The following is a 15,481-nucleotide window of genomic DNA, read 5'->3' on the forward strand; positions in this document are numbered from 1 at the left end:
CAAAGGATTTTTCACATGAATGTGAGGCTTAGGGTGTATAAGTATTGTTATTCAAATCAGAGGCGCCATATATGCAAAGGGTCTATTACATGTACATATACAGTACTTAACACTAAATAGATTGATTGCTTGATCATTATCAAACATTGCGACCCGAGAAATGTATGTTTAATCAATTGAACACACAGTAAAATTACAACTAATCAAAACGTTTTCGCCATTTTACGAAACTGTACTGAAAGCGCCCAGCCAGCTTCATATAAGAATTGATTGAGTTCTCTTGGAAATGTATCGCATGCCATTCCCTGGGTTGCCAAGAAATGCACTTTCTGGCAATGTCTCCGGACCATCCGGAGACATATTTAAAACTATAAATGCCAAGACAGAGACGCGATGTCCCATGATGGACAGACCAAAATATACCTGTTCGTTATCAGTAAAACTGAACACCAAGTTGCATCATATAATGTACGCCTTTCTTGAAGCTCAAAGATCGTCAAAAAGTAAATGTTAATACAAGAAAAACACTTTCTAATAAGTGCAACGCATCTTGGAACACTTAATTTTTTTCTTATGCAGTCAATTTCCGTGACTCGACACAACAGAAATAGTCAATTCAGCTTCTATCCTATCCAGGGACAGTCCGTCACGCCCTTCAACGGAGTGCAGCACTGCTCTGTTGGCAATGAATCCTGTCAGTGAAAAAAGTACATAAAAAAGGCTGTAAAATAATTGTATTTTTGCCATTCATGTGCGCCAGGGTAAAACTGAACTACTTAATGTTACACGCTCACAACATTAAAGCATTCTCGAGTTATACGGGGGGACCTTTACAGCAGTCAAAAGTAAAAATCTGGATTGCTATGTCTGCAAGAGTTTGAAGGGTAAGTGTAGAATAATGGCATAGAAAAGCAATGGCTAACAAATTACGAGGCAATAAATTACGTTCTATGAATAAACGGCGTACGAGAAGGAAGAGGAGTTCATAAAATTGAGACATTAGTGAGACGGTTATGATGAAGGAAACTCCGCATGCGCAGTGCGTGTGCCCGCTCCGGAGGCACACAATGAGTCGCACACAACGAACTACGAAAGGAAAGAGAAATGGGTGAGAGTGAGTGACAGAGGTTCCATTTTGGTATCCCATGTCACATGATCTCTTCATGTTTACACTCGATAAAAATACCAAACATCTCTTGCTACCCTTGGATTCACTAAAACATTTTCTGTAGAGCGTGGAAGTAAAACGTCTTACTAAAACTATATTTTAATATCTTAGGAGTAAGAACGAGATCACACATTTAAAGACGATACACACACTCTTAAATTTGAAAGAAATGTTTCGTATTTACTCGAATAAGCGTCGCCCCCGAATAAGCGCCGCCCTCGATTAAGCCTGGCACATGGGGTGGAAAATTTAACAAGCGCCGCCCTCGAATAAGCGCCGCAGCTGCGGTGCGGCGCTTATTCGAGTATTGTTTGTTGCGTTAGTAAAAGTGCTTGAGGGAAACTGAACTACTTTTACATGCACAGACTAAGATAAAGTGCATCCTGTGTTAGATCCTGTGAACTTTACGCAACAGTCAGAACATTGACATCGAGTGAAACGTTGAAAACCTGCAGAAAAGTATTCACGAGACTGTTATGAAAGCCAAAACTTAGGAGGTTTGGTTCAAGCCTGTAAGCCATGAAAAATACTCGTGAAGTTAATTAAATTGTACAATCAAAATGTTTTGTCTTTGTGGTATGAGCTTTTTAACTAAGCACAGCCCTCGAATAAGCGCCGCAACGGAGACACGAAAAATTAAATAAGCACCACGGCACTTATTCGAGTAAATACGGTACTCCTTATCCATCATTAGCTTAATTAAGGATGTTCACAAGTAACAAAGACTAAATATGCAAAAGGTGATAGAATAACGTGTGTGTATTTTCTTTAAATCTGTGCAACTATACTGTTCAGAAAAAAACAACAATCAAGAATTTTCGGCTCGAATCTGAGATTTCTCTCGAGAGGGTAGCCAATTCACAAAACGAAAAAGGACGCCTGTTGTCAGTGATTCCAGTTAGTTTGATAAAACTTACCAGAGTTTTCATATCATCGTCGCTTATAGTAAAGTCAAAAATGTCGGCGTTTTCCTGAATCCTTTCTGGTTTGGATGACTTGGGAATGGTGATGAAATCTTTCTGTACACTCCAGCGAATGAGAAGCTGTGGAACTGTTTTCTTGTACCTGCAACGATTTTCAAACAAAGTACCAGTGTTTCAGCTTTCGAAAGAAAGAAATTTCAGTTTTTAGAAAGAAATTCTGTAATTTCGGTTGGGAATTTCCTTCGCGAAGAATGCGTTCCATTTGAAGTTTTCCCGAAAAATAAGACATTACATGGGTAACAGGAGCCATAATCGGGGACAGAGACCGTAAGCGCGCGCCATTTCTAGTATTGGCGTTGTCCCCATGATATGGGACAATAATTCTATTTTTAGAACAAATTGCGCCATCACCTGCGGCACACGCGCGTACATACTGCGAGGATTTTTGCGGATATCGCGCGGGGGAAATGGCGTCCGAAATTCCCGAAATGTTTCACATGATGTTTTTGCCCCACAACTCAACGCGTTTACGTCTGTTGGAATTTTGCTTAAGTATTTTCGTCGTGAGCTGCTCCAGTTTGAGTGAAGTAAGACAGTGTCGAATTTAGGTATGTTCCGCTCTAAGCTTATATATATCGCTGACCAAGTTGTGTTCCGACTGATGCTTTTTTCACACGAGCTGTACATTACTCCACTTTAAATTTCACATATGTTGAAGATTAACAGCTTTTCCATTACACAGCAAAAAACTAGCTGGATATATTTAGATATAGCAGAGCTTCAGGACTTCATAGTTTCCTAACTCCTCTTGCCACACGCTTGCGAGGAATTTGTCAGTCTATCGCGACCGAAAAGTAAACCAAAATAATTGCTAGTTTGAGTTTCGCTTGAATTGTGAACAACGCTTGATGTTTCATCAAGGCTTAATAACTTTACGTCCGTAGATACTGCTCAGTTTTATTCGTGTAAAAATCCAGTAAATTCTCTGTTGTCGATGAATTTGAGCGCCCGCCGATGCGTGTTTTGTACAGTTAGTAAACATGGCAAATTGTACTTCCGCCGCACTTTTGTGTGAAAGCGTACATCGAACTCAAAGAATAGCTCTATAGTTTTTAAATATTTTTAAGATTGATAAATGTTTGAGAACATATTAAAAGCTAAGCTGAAAATATGTGAATAAAGCAGAAATAATCAGCAAAGTTACGATGACGCTTTCTTTAATCAACTTGGAATAACGATTTCGATTTTGATGATCGAGTTATCAAAACTCCTTGTCTATTTTCATTTTCGCAGTGTAAAACTTCACTATGCTTATGTTGAAGAAACACACATGATGTTAGTAGCCTTTTTTGCATTCGTGAAATTTGTTGCAGCATCTCAGTACAAAAGATAACGAAAGAAATCTTTGTCAAGATTTGTTGACAATTGAAAACACCGACTCGGACTTGAAAGTGCACGAGCTGCATGCACTATGCAAATGAGCTAATTGTACGCGTCAGACTTTCCTTTCAAAAACTTTTGCAAACTCGCCAAACAGGCAGAGACAATAAGAAACCATCAAAACAGGTTTTGGTTATGATTAAACATTGTCTGAGAAACTCACAAATTAGCTCGATACCAGAGTAGAGAGTTTTCTTGCTATATTCTTAAGCATACGCGTAAGCTTACAACTAGCGCGAGCAGATCTTATTATTCATTCCCAGCGCGAGATTGAAGTCTTGTTTATGACCCTGAAAAACCCACCTTTTCCGTTAGCTCAGAGCATAAAACTACATATAAGCGCCCTGGTTCGTATTCCCTGCCTTATTCCCTGCCATCGCTGTGAAAAAGAGAAGAGAATCTCTCAACTCTCACCATTTGATCACGCAACGTGACAACATCCACGCGAGAGCCCCTGACATGTGCGTGAATCCGCGTGGATATATGATGTCAGGATGGTGCAATTTGTTCTAAAAATAGAAAAATTGTCCCATATCATAGGTGGGCGCGAATCCCGAGACTTACGGTCTCCGTCCCCGATTATGGCTCCTGATGGGTAATCAACTGGTGACGAGTGAAATTGGGAAATAATTTCACGAGCGTTTTGTAAAAACTCATAATTTAATGACAAAATGCAAGTGTGAAATTATTTCTTTATTTTACATGTACATGAATGTATGCCATTTGAGGACTTTTTTTTAACATCATGGGTGACAAACTGCACGCTCAAAATCGTGGATTTTTGACTTGCTTACTGTATCGAGAAATTTCGCGCCAAACGTTGCCATGGCAATTCTATAGTTTCACTTGTTAAAGTGCCTATGAAGTAAAAAATAATTGCTGCTGATTTGAAAGGCTTTTCAAAGTAAAGAAGAATGGCGTTCTCCTTTTTGGAATATCTTTTTTCGTTTTAGAGATATTCACGTTTTTGTATTATAAGTGATGACGTCATAGGTGGTTCCACTAAAACAGTTCAATACTCAATCAAGAATATCTCTAGAAATATTAAAGCAGTGTTCTTTAAACTTGGCACCAGAAATGTACATCACAAAATAAACAAAATGACACCCGTCGTGCCGTTGCCATGACAACAGTTATGCCGCTGGTCTCGTTTTAATTAAAACTAACATTACCAGATTTTATCTTAAACAAGGATCATCCACTCCCAACAATCTAATGGGGAGAGTTAAGACAATATGGGAATCATGTGTGTTCCCAGCAAGAGCCTCTGTCCCTTTTCGAAGGGTTGCAAACTGGCATATTTGGTTTTTCACCGAAAGAGACTGGAGCCAAAAGTGTTGCCATGGCAACAACACAGAAGGTGTCATTCTGTTTCTTTTGTGATGCACATTTGTGGTGCCAAGTTTGAAGAACACTGCTCCAATATTTCTAGAGATATTCTTGATTCAGTGTTTTACTGTTCAAGTGGAACCACCTATGACGTCATCACTTTCCTCATTTGCATAATACAAAAACGTAAATATCTCTAGAACGAAAAAAGATATTCTAAAAAGGGAAACGTCATTCTTCTTTACTTTGATAAGCCTTTCAACTAAGCAGCAATTAATTTTTACTTCATAGGCACTTTAAATTATAACTTAACGCCTGTTTCTTATGCTAACTAGGGCAATTGTTATTTAAACCCCACTGGAGCTTCAAAATCTAAATAATAAAAACAAACGAAAGGAATTGTGGTAGTTGTAGTCAGATGACGACAACGTGCAAATCTGTTATTTCGATATATTAAAATTCAGCCTAAAACAATAGACCTCAGTACAAGGCTCTGGGGAATAACTACAGAGTTTGTGGGGTTTACTCCCCAGAGCCTCGTGCTGAGGTCTATACTGTCAGTCGTGATATTATCGTTAGAAATCCACTTACCTACTGGCGATTTCCATTAGAACTGGGTCATCGTTCTTCCGGGCACGAAATATTGGACAGTAACCCATTAAGGCAATTCCTTTTTCTTTACAGTAGTTCACGATGTCTTCCAAGCGCCAATAGGGATTGAGCTCAATTTGATTGACAGCTGGAGTAGGTAGCCCCGCCTTTTCCATCTCTTTGAGGTGATTCACGCCAAAGTTGGACACACCAATGGATCTTGAATGAAGAATAAGTGCGAGTTAAGTAAATTAGGACACGAGAACAAATAAGTCAGGCTTCATCAAGAAAACGGTTTTCAATTCAAGTTTCAAGTTTCGATACTTCCATACTGTAAAAAAATTAAAATATAAATTTGAAAAATGTTGTCGAGGTTTGTGAACGAAAATCCACTGGGTTAAAAAGAGTCCTCATACCTAATCCAATATTTGACAGGAATTTAACTGGCGAAAGTTGCATGCAATTTATTTATGGAGTCAAGATGAATTTGAAACGTCTTGGATTCCTTTCGCTTATTTTTGTAATCAATTCTTTTTCGAAATGTTTCTTTATCAGAACTTACATGTAAATCTCTGGACGCTGGTCTTGTCAGAAACTAGAGGTTAGAAAAACTAAAATATAGAAATAAAAGAATAGAGAAACTTCCTCTGGCATATCAATTTTTATGTTTGTACCGGTTGTAATTAAATTCCATCTTTTAATTAACTATTTAGTCAGGGCCGTGTCTCAGCGCTCTTTTATGTCTGAAAGATGAATTAGTTCCGCGGTATGCGCTCTTGACTTAAAACAATACTAAACTTTGTTAATACTCCGGTTATATAGCGCTATTTCCATCACTGTCCGATAACGATAAGCTGCCTTGTCACCAGGTGTCCTTGGTTTGAATGCGGTGTACGTGGAGTTATGGGCCTGTTTCACCTAACCTTAAGCACCTCGCTCCCTGTGACCAACGAAATTATTTCTGACGGCGCCCGGGCATGAGGCAGCAATGAATAATCAAACAAATGCATCTTATCTTGCTATAACAATGTTATTTTCTGTATCTTTATACCTTATTAGGCCTTGTTCCTTGAGTTTCATCATTGCTTTGAAGGAATCAATGTTTTTTCCAGAAGAGGGACTATGGATTAGGTACAAATCAACGTACTTTGAGTCAAACCTGCAACGACATCAATCAGTTGTTACATCGATCAGTCTGCAGCGCAAACGATGCTTTTTGGGCAAGTTGCTCAAAGTAAATTAACAGATCAATTTTGAACTTAACAAACGGACCAGAGCTCAGCGCTTTCATACAATTGGCTTCCAAGGTGTTGAACATTCGGGCTGCGAGATTTGCAGCCGGAAAACTCTCAAGGTGAAACTCCAGTAATTCGCTTAAGAGCTCGAAACAATGTACGACACAGAGCTAAACAAGTTGGCAAATAATTCGATACGCTTCTCTTTGATCCCTCCCTTCATTTATCAACCAGCCTTGTTACACATACCTAAACACGCCTAAGTTTGAATTGAGCCGGAGAAATACAATAGAATGAGCATTCTATTGCAGTTTCTATTCAACTTACTTTTGAAGACTCGCATTAAATTCTTTCAGACATTCATCGTATCCATGACGTCCCGTCAAAAGTTTGGTTACCACAAATATGTCTTCTCGTTTTACTCCTGATTCCTTGAGACCTTGTCCAACTTCAGCTTCATTTCTGGCAAAAAATCAATAATTTTATTTAAATCTTCAAGGAGATTGGTATGGGCCTTTTCAGGGGGGGGGGGGAGGAACCTCTTACGTGCTTGTCGTCTCTTTTATGGATGTAAATTTTGGATTTAGTCGGCTCAGCAAGAAATGCCAATGTTTTCCCCCATCAAGATTTCTTGAGATTGCTCAGAAATGAAATCTCCTCCGCTTTTTCGATCGTCTCCACTGACCAGGAGTCTGAAACAGGCTAGGTTGTACTGGCGTTGGACTGTTCATCAACTGAGCTTCTCCGGCGGGTTTTGACAAGTATTGTCTGACACCCTGTTTCCAATGGTTTTGTTTTCCTATTTCGCAATTAAATGTAGGACGCAAGGCAGAAAAACGATTCACGAAGCTACAAACAAAAAAAAGCTTCGACGGCTGCGAAACCTTTTTCGCTGCAGTAAGAGAAAGTAGCAAGAAAACCTCTGTGACCAGGACAGTTGTCTGACAAGCTTTGCTGTTTCGTTAGCCAGACGAGTTTTGCTGTTCCTTTTTGTGATTAAAAAGATGTTTGACTGGGTATGATATTAATTACGCCCTTTCCTTTTTATAAGAATATAATTTATAAAAATATTGAGGCTGAAATTTACGAAATTTTAAAAACATTTTAAGAATAACCCCGAGGCTGAGATTTTGAAAACAATACAATTCTGTGTGTTGAACATTTGTAAATACAATAAAATCATTTGTTTTAACTAAATCGTATAAGATTTCTTCCCTCCTCTAAACGGCAAAACTAGCCAAGAAACAACAAAAACAGAACTAGCCCTATATTCGATGCTAATAACATTTCTGCAAGAAGTTATATGGTTTATATCAGGATTTTTTGACTGCAGTCTGGCTCCAAAATTACTTCAACACCATCAAAATAATGATAGAACAGATAACCCGACGTTGTGTCGCCATAGTCCACTTTTTATTCCTATAATCTAAGAATATTCACAACAATATTTTCAGCGTTAAATCGGCAGAAAAAAAGGGATATTTAGCCCGGGCCGGCTTATGTAAAAAAAGGAGTGTAGTGCTACAAGATGTGCGTGACGTTCTGTCGCTGGTGTGTTGTGTGACTATATATAATGTTTATATTTATGAATATTCTTATTACACAATTTCTTTTTATATTTATGAATATTCTTTTCATATATATTTTATCCCGGTGAATAAATTAAACCAGGAATACCCGAAATGTGTTCTAAATGCTGTGTCACCATGAGAAATTCCAAATAAACTGACATTCCCAGTGTCTGTGTTGTGTTGATTTGTTGTCTGGAGATGTCTGTTTCATGAGAGTTGTAGCGTTACACGAGCCAACCGCGAGCCCAAGTCAACCTCGAGTCAACCACGAGTCAGGCCAATTTTTTTTTTTTCTTTTTTTTTTTTTGCCCCCAAGGCAACTTTGCCGAGCGTTTATATGAGAAAAAGGTTGTTATCATGTGAGAATATTGATAACCGTGTAATCGGCGCATGAGTGTGCAGTAGTTACCATATTGTAAGTCAGTCTTACGCAGTCAGAAAGCTGCAAGAGACCTCAGCGATAATTGCTAAACATTAATTCGAAGAAACACTAACGGAGTAAACTGGTTATGGGAGTGTTTGAAGTACAAGTTATTCCAAATGATTTGGGTTCTTTTCTCTAGCTAATCGATGTACTTACTCATAGAAAGCTGCAGTGTCGATCAACCGATATCCGCTCTGCAAAGCAAACTTCACCGCTTTGACAGTCTCTTCCGGACTGGCTTTGTACACTCCCAAACCAAACATTGGCATCTTATTGCCATCGTTCAGCGTGACTTTTCTTGCAATGCCTTCACCTTCCATATTTCCCTGAGCGAACCGGCAAAAGCCCGCGTTACAGACGGAAATAATGTAGCGGTTGCTTCTGATTCCAGTGCCACTCGGTAAAACTGCCTCGCGGGGCCTTGGTACCCAGGCGCACTCCTCATATGTAGCGTTGCACTTTCGTCCTGCGTGGCAGACATGTCTAACACCTTTTGACCAATTGTATGTGTTGTTGTTTCTTCCAATGAAAATGCGTTGTGACCGTGTCCTCTGAGATTATTTTACTAGGGGACGGGACGGTGTTTGCCAGTTGAAAGCTCGAAACCTATCGATTGTGACTTTTATCGTGAGGGTGTTTTGCCGGATCTTTCTGCATGTTCCGAAACACATTTACAGCTGCCTTTGAAGCCTAATATTGTTGGTAAGAAGCTTTGTGAAGTGTAGTGTATTGTATTATGTTGTTTGTAGAAATGGAGTGAGCAATTTATATGGCTCAAGTCTACGAAGCCATTTCGACATGTTCATCAGCAATCTAAGTTTTGTTGATCGTGTTGCTTTCAAGCGGCACGAACTAAGCTGGCACTAGTTTGTATAGTCCACACTGTTGTGTTTTGAATTTTGCAATTAAGATCTGCCTCCGTCACGGGCATAAAGAAACGCTGTCGTGCAGACAGAGCAAATTTTCACTCAGCTTATTACCACCTTGTATCGCCAAATGCCACCAAATATACAGCTTAGTTGGATAAAAATGCTATAGAGCAAAGCAAAAACAGTAGTTTCGAAATAATTTGCAGGATTGCAAGGATTGAAATTGGTTACAGTTCAAGAAATTTGAGTTTAGTTCAGGATGTCAAGAAATCGAGTTTACCATTCTTGTGACAGTTTGAACTTTCGAGCCTTTATTTTGTCTGGTATTTCTTTGCTTCTATCAGTATTGGGAATGATTTCTACCGATGTTAAAGTAAGCTTAAAAGTAATCTCCTGGGCACAATACATTTCCCTGAATGTTTCCAACCAAGCACAGTCTCTAAAAATAAATTAAAATAGGTCACCATGCTTGCAAAAGAGATATGATGTACCAGTCTTACCCTATTTTGCCAGGTCTTTTAAATAGTACTATTCATTTATTTTATCACTCCGCATTACATTTTGCGGTGGCTGGAAGGTACAGTTTTTTGATGAACTTTGATAGGCATACATGAATTTTTGAGCATAAGGAACAACATAATAAACAACTTATGCAAAAGAATCGAAAATAATCCAAATAACATACAATCCATGAGTAATGATTTTGTTTTTGATGCTATTGAATAAGTGTAAAATTCTGCGCTTGAAGCGTTCGCAATATAGTGCTAAGGAATCATCAGTTAAGGTCAGAGTTGTTTGTCCTTCTGTTCTTCTTTTCCTCTGTTGTTGACTTGCTACCTTTAAGCTGTTTGTTACGAAGCAGTGTTTTGTAGACACACAGTGTGTATAGTCATCATGTGAGGCTGCTTCAAGAAGTGCTTGCCTAGGTTTCCTTTTCTATGCGGCTGGTCCAATTAGTACATATTATAGTTCACCACTGAATTTTCTCCGATTCTTATTGGTTTAAATCGATCACGTGATGCAATAGTGTTCATCCATGGAGAGACACTATCAGCCCATAGTGCCTGTCTGAGGAAAATACCCGGATGGATAGTACTCGTCCGTGTAAATGTTTCTGTAAAGAAGCGGGCTTACAGAAAGTAAACAATTGAAATATATTAAGTGGGTTTTTGTCTGTTTTCTTTTTCAAATTTTACATTTGGCTTCAACGACCTTCCATGGCTTTCATCTAAAAAAGTTGAAAATAATTCAATATGAATTTTGAACTGGCGTGCGGAAGAAAATTTAGTGGTGAACGATAAAGACAATAGAGTGTTTATGTCTCGGAACTATCGGTTGATAGTTGTCCCTTGGGAATTTGATGTTCTTAAAACTAGCATATTTGTTTTAAGAACATCAAATTTTCATGGGGCAACTATCAACCGATAGTTCCTCGACAGAAACTCTCTATTGTTTAAATAGGGATACATGCCAATACCTTGTCATGTCTTCATTAGGTGGCATTGCCATTATCTCTTTGTGCCAGCACTTGTGTGAGGAACATTGCCATTCTTGTTATCTTCTGGAGAATTTATTCATGCTTTTGGATACTTGGGTTTTTTTTGTTCTTTTAATGTAAAAACAATTAAAGAAGGAGAAAACGGTTTGTTTATCTACTTGTATTTTTATTCTCAAGGATGTCTTTTATCTCTTGGTAAATATATATGGGTTATTGACCAAGTGTGAGGTCAAGATGGCTGGATATTGGCCAAGTTCATTTTTTGCGAGTTTATGGACCGAGACAGAGTCTTGAACGAACAAGCTTGGTCAATAAAGGATTTATTATATGGCTTTCGGGGAAATTTTTCTTGCGGGACACGGCAGGTAGTCCCGAGTGGGCAAGATAGCTCCATCTTGCCCGCTCGGGTAGCCAATCACAGCGTAGGACTTGATTCATCTTGCCCGCTTGCGGAGCTAGCCATACAATAAGATGTAGTTCTCACCAGCTAAACTTTGCCACTAGAGATTCAGTCTGTTCTGTTTTGGTTTCATTGTCAGTTGAAATAGACGCTAAAAACCTAGGTCTTGATAAGATAGTCATACTCTTGCAGTTGTTTCTGATTGAATTTTGTTTTCTTTTAAATTTCCCTTTACTGAGGAACAGCTTTTAATCTACAAGGCTGTACATGTATGTTATTTTAAAACAGTCAGTGTAACTTAAAATATAATTGCATTTGTGTGATTTTGTGTTTAGCAATAATGCTTTGAATTTCTGTTTTTGCAGTAATGGATGATCATCATGGGTTGGATGAGGGAAAACATGCACAAACCGAAGAAAGTCGTAGTAGAGAAGGAACTAGGGATGGTGAGCATCAGCCCTTACCATGATATGTATCAGTTGCCATGCATTGATAACTTTTTTAGAGTTGTGTCTTGCCAAAATAATTCATTTTTTTGTTACCTGTACGTAATTGGGTCTTAACTGTAATGGCAGCACTTTCTCAAGAATTTTAGGGCTTATGTCCTCATATTATACTTCAATATCTGGTTAGCTTATGAGTTTTTTCTTGTACACTAATTACTCCAGCAATACTAAGAAGAACATTGCAAACCAAATGTGTTAGAGGAAGCCAACTTTTATGTATTAGAGAAAGCCAACTATTATGTGTTAGAGAAGGCCAACTATTTTTCAAAACACATCTTCTTCGCACCTGGATAAATTAGCCAGTTTCTAGTTTTTAATTCCTTTTCATCCCTACTATGAAGGCTTAAAATTTAGCACAGGGAGTGTTTAGTAGATGGAGTTTCAAAATCTTAAGGAAGAAGTGATTGTACAGTACCACGTTAATGCACAGCTTATTATTCTTGTGTATCCATTAAACTAGTCAACAACCCATTGTCCCCACTAGAACAAAATAATTTTGTTTTTAAAATTGATATAAAATAAAAGTCTCAACTTACCGGTAGTTTTGGAGGTTCTGTGGTATATTATAGGTTAAGGTATAGATGTATGGCAGTGATACAAGCAATTTTTGCTGCATGTTACACAGAAGATATTTGCATATCATATGTAGTTACTCAAGCATTTGTCACAGTGCACATATTTTTTCTATTCTTTGTTGTGACTCTTATTTAAAACCCCAAAAGCTGTGAACAAGACAGCTTGTAGGAAGTTGAGCTTTCTGTGTTAGCAAATGACAACCTTAACTTAAATGACAAAACTGGTAAACCATACGTGTACAATTGCCCCTACTGTATTCTACATGTATACTTACAGCCTGTAAAGCACTCACTTTCTTTCCTGCAATGGTTTGGGGCACAACAGACATAAATGAATTAAGGGAGGTTGAGGAGTCGAGGAGGCAGAGTAAAGAAAACTTTTGGATGCCGTAAAGCTCTTAGAATGAGCGTGACGGCTATTAATGCAGTGTTCGACACTAACTTTCTTGCTAATTTGCCCTTTGGGCAACTAGTTCTGTTTTTGTTGGTTCCCCGTGTGTCTTTTTAGTTGCCTACCTGGTAGACTTTTGTTGCCCATTAGCACTCACGAGAAAATTTCAACTTGCAGAAATGCTCAACTTTTTTATAAACTTGCCTTCTTGTTGTGGTGTTGCAACAGTGATTCATTGGGTGATTAATCAGTCATAGAGCACAACCCTCACAAGATTTTAAACATCCACGAACTGTGCCCACACATTTTGATGAGACTCCACTTTTCTAACAAATAGACCCAGTGAAGCACTTTTACTGGTCAAATACAATGAACCAACTGTCATGAATGAAAACATAATTCATGCCCAGAAGCACATCATTATCATTAATATTATTGTTATTATTTTTGTTGTCATCGTTGTTGTTTTTATTGCTATTTTTATTTATTATTATTGTTATTATTAATAATTGTCTTTTTAACTGTATATTAAGGAATGGCAAAAAGATGGCTCAGCCTGTACCTGTAGTGCCTATTTTGTATTTGTAATCATAGATTAATAAAACTGCTTCTCTTCCTCACCAGAGATCAGTCGGGGAGTAGCTTACAATCCTGACAACAGTGCCCCATTTCTTTTTGAGTCACAACAGTAAAACTTATAGCCAAAATATTGCCGTACCGTACAATTTGTGTGGAAAGACTTTGACACAAAAGTTATTTCCAAATACTGTTGCAAAATGCATCTTTGAAAATTCAATGAGGTTATCAAGCATTTTATAGTATTTTAAGAACTAGGGATTAATGCTTTTTATGGTTTGCACGATCACTAATCGACTAGCCACTTTTATTTAGCAAGCTTTGGGGCAAGCTTCTCACAAAATTTGGGTTCATGGCTTGTTTTGGAAATGAGAGTCAATTGTAGAAACTTTCAGTGAATGTTAGAGTTGAGTCTACATGTCTTTGACCTTTAAGTTAATACTTCTGAACTTCTGCTCAAATGATTTCCCCAAAACTTGGGCATGGTTTGTATTAAGTCAGAATAAGCTGGTTCCAGAAATTGAGTAAAAGTATGCCAGCAAAATTTTTTTTACTGGTAGTGTTGTTGTCCAAAAAATGGGGTCCAGTCAAACACCAGTAAGAATAAAAATATTTTCCCCAGTAAATGGAATTAAGTAACATTATCACCGAGTGAAAGACAAAATATTTCCCAAAATTTCTTGGCCAACACTTCAAAGCCCCAAAATTTATGTTGCAAACTTTGACATGGGGTAGTGTGCCCACAATAACTGCAGAACCACCTTAAGTAATGATGAAATGGAATTAATAGAATAACCACGATAAGAATGGTGTTATCCTTTTGATACAATATTAATAACAAACAGTGGGGCTTGACTTTTCAAAATTACAGAAAAACTCAAATTGCATCTAGGGCCACCAGATCACAGTTTTCAAGCAACATACATTTAAATAGAAAGGAATTGTTAGCCAAATTAACTTTAGCTAAAAATAACAGGCACTTTTTAAAAATAAAGTGGTTTGCTATTAAACAGTTAAAAAACAGTTCCTTTATATTGCTTTATGTAGAAACATAAAAAATGAAAAGGGTTTGTCAAACACAACTCGATACACCACCACCACCCACATAAATTATGATACTCTCCCATGTAGATGTGGAAGGAAAACACCTTGTTTTCACTCTAAGAGGAACTGGAGTTTGCAAGCCCTGACAGTTGTTCAGATTGGTTTCTTTGGAGTTAATGACAATAAATTGATTAACACCAAATTAATTAACAGAGCACTCGACAACCAAATTGATGGCATTTTGTTGGGTTCTTCATTAGGCCGTTGTTGTTGTTTTTTTTTTATCATGACAGAACTCAAAAATGATATTGTTCGTAAAATGCTTGGCCTTATAAATGAGTAGTTTTATGGACGTTATTTTGAAGATATGCTGTTGATGGACAAACCAAATAAATCTGACATGTTTTACAGTCAACAAATTTGAAGATGGCTTGATCCATTTCCTGGACATTTCTCTGAAAAGAACATCCATTGACATTTATAGGAATCACACAAACACTGGACAGAATGTCTTGTTTTCTAGTCAAGTACGTTGACTTGCCAAAATTACTTGGGTTAGGCCTTGCTGCACCAGGCTTCTCGTATATGTGAAATAGACTCTCTCATTCAGAAACAAAGAACAATGATGAAAACGTTCTGTTAGGGAATGACTTTCGTAAATCTGTGGCTTCTAATCTTGTGAGGTGTTTCAGACAAAGTAGCTCGGAACCTAGAACATCTTATCCCAATAACAACAAGACTATGAGTTTTAAGGATTTTAAATTCTAATGTGGGGTTTAGGATTGGCACTAGTTTTGCTAGGCTAATGATGTAATTTTGAAAGCAGATGGGAGCTCCTCTGGGGGCCTGTCCAGGAATCCCCATCAATGTCCCAGACCAAAAATGGCATGTGCTTTTAACTATTACTTCATCTCATGCAGGAAGGAAGTGATGTCTGAACA

The 15,481-nt window shown here is 37.9% G+C and overlaps 1 protein-coding gene across 1 annotated transcript; it reads right to left on the reverse strand.

Annotated features, from left to right (window-relative positions):
* Positions 1-151: 151 nt before the first annotated feature.
* On the reverse strand, positions 152-9,035 carry LOC145464827 (aldo-keto reductaseMSMEI_2347-like). Its single transcript, XM_081448626.1, has 6 exons — positions 8,838-9,035; positions 7,014-7,148; positions 6,503-6,610; positions 5,452-5,670; positions 2,086-2,233; positions 152-692 (listed from the first exon to the last, which is right to left on the reverse strand). The coding sequence occupies exons 1-6, from the start codon at positions 8,999-9,001 to the stop codon at positions 624-626; spliced, it is 843 nt and encodes a 280-aa protein (XP_081304752.1). The 5' UTR covers positions 9,002-9,035; the 3' UTR covers positions 152-623.
* Positions 9,036-15,481: the final 6,446 nt, after the last annotated feature.

The sequence above is a fragment of the Orbicella franksi genome, chromosome 13 (genome assembly GCF_964199315.1).
Source record: "Orbicella franksi chromosome 13, jaOrbFran1.1, whole genome shotgun sequence".
NCBI lineage: Eukaryota > Metazoa > Cnidaria > Anthozoa > Scleractinia > Merulinidae > Orbicella > Orbicella franksi.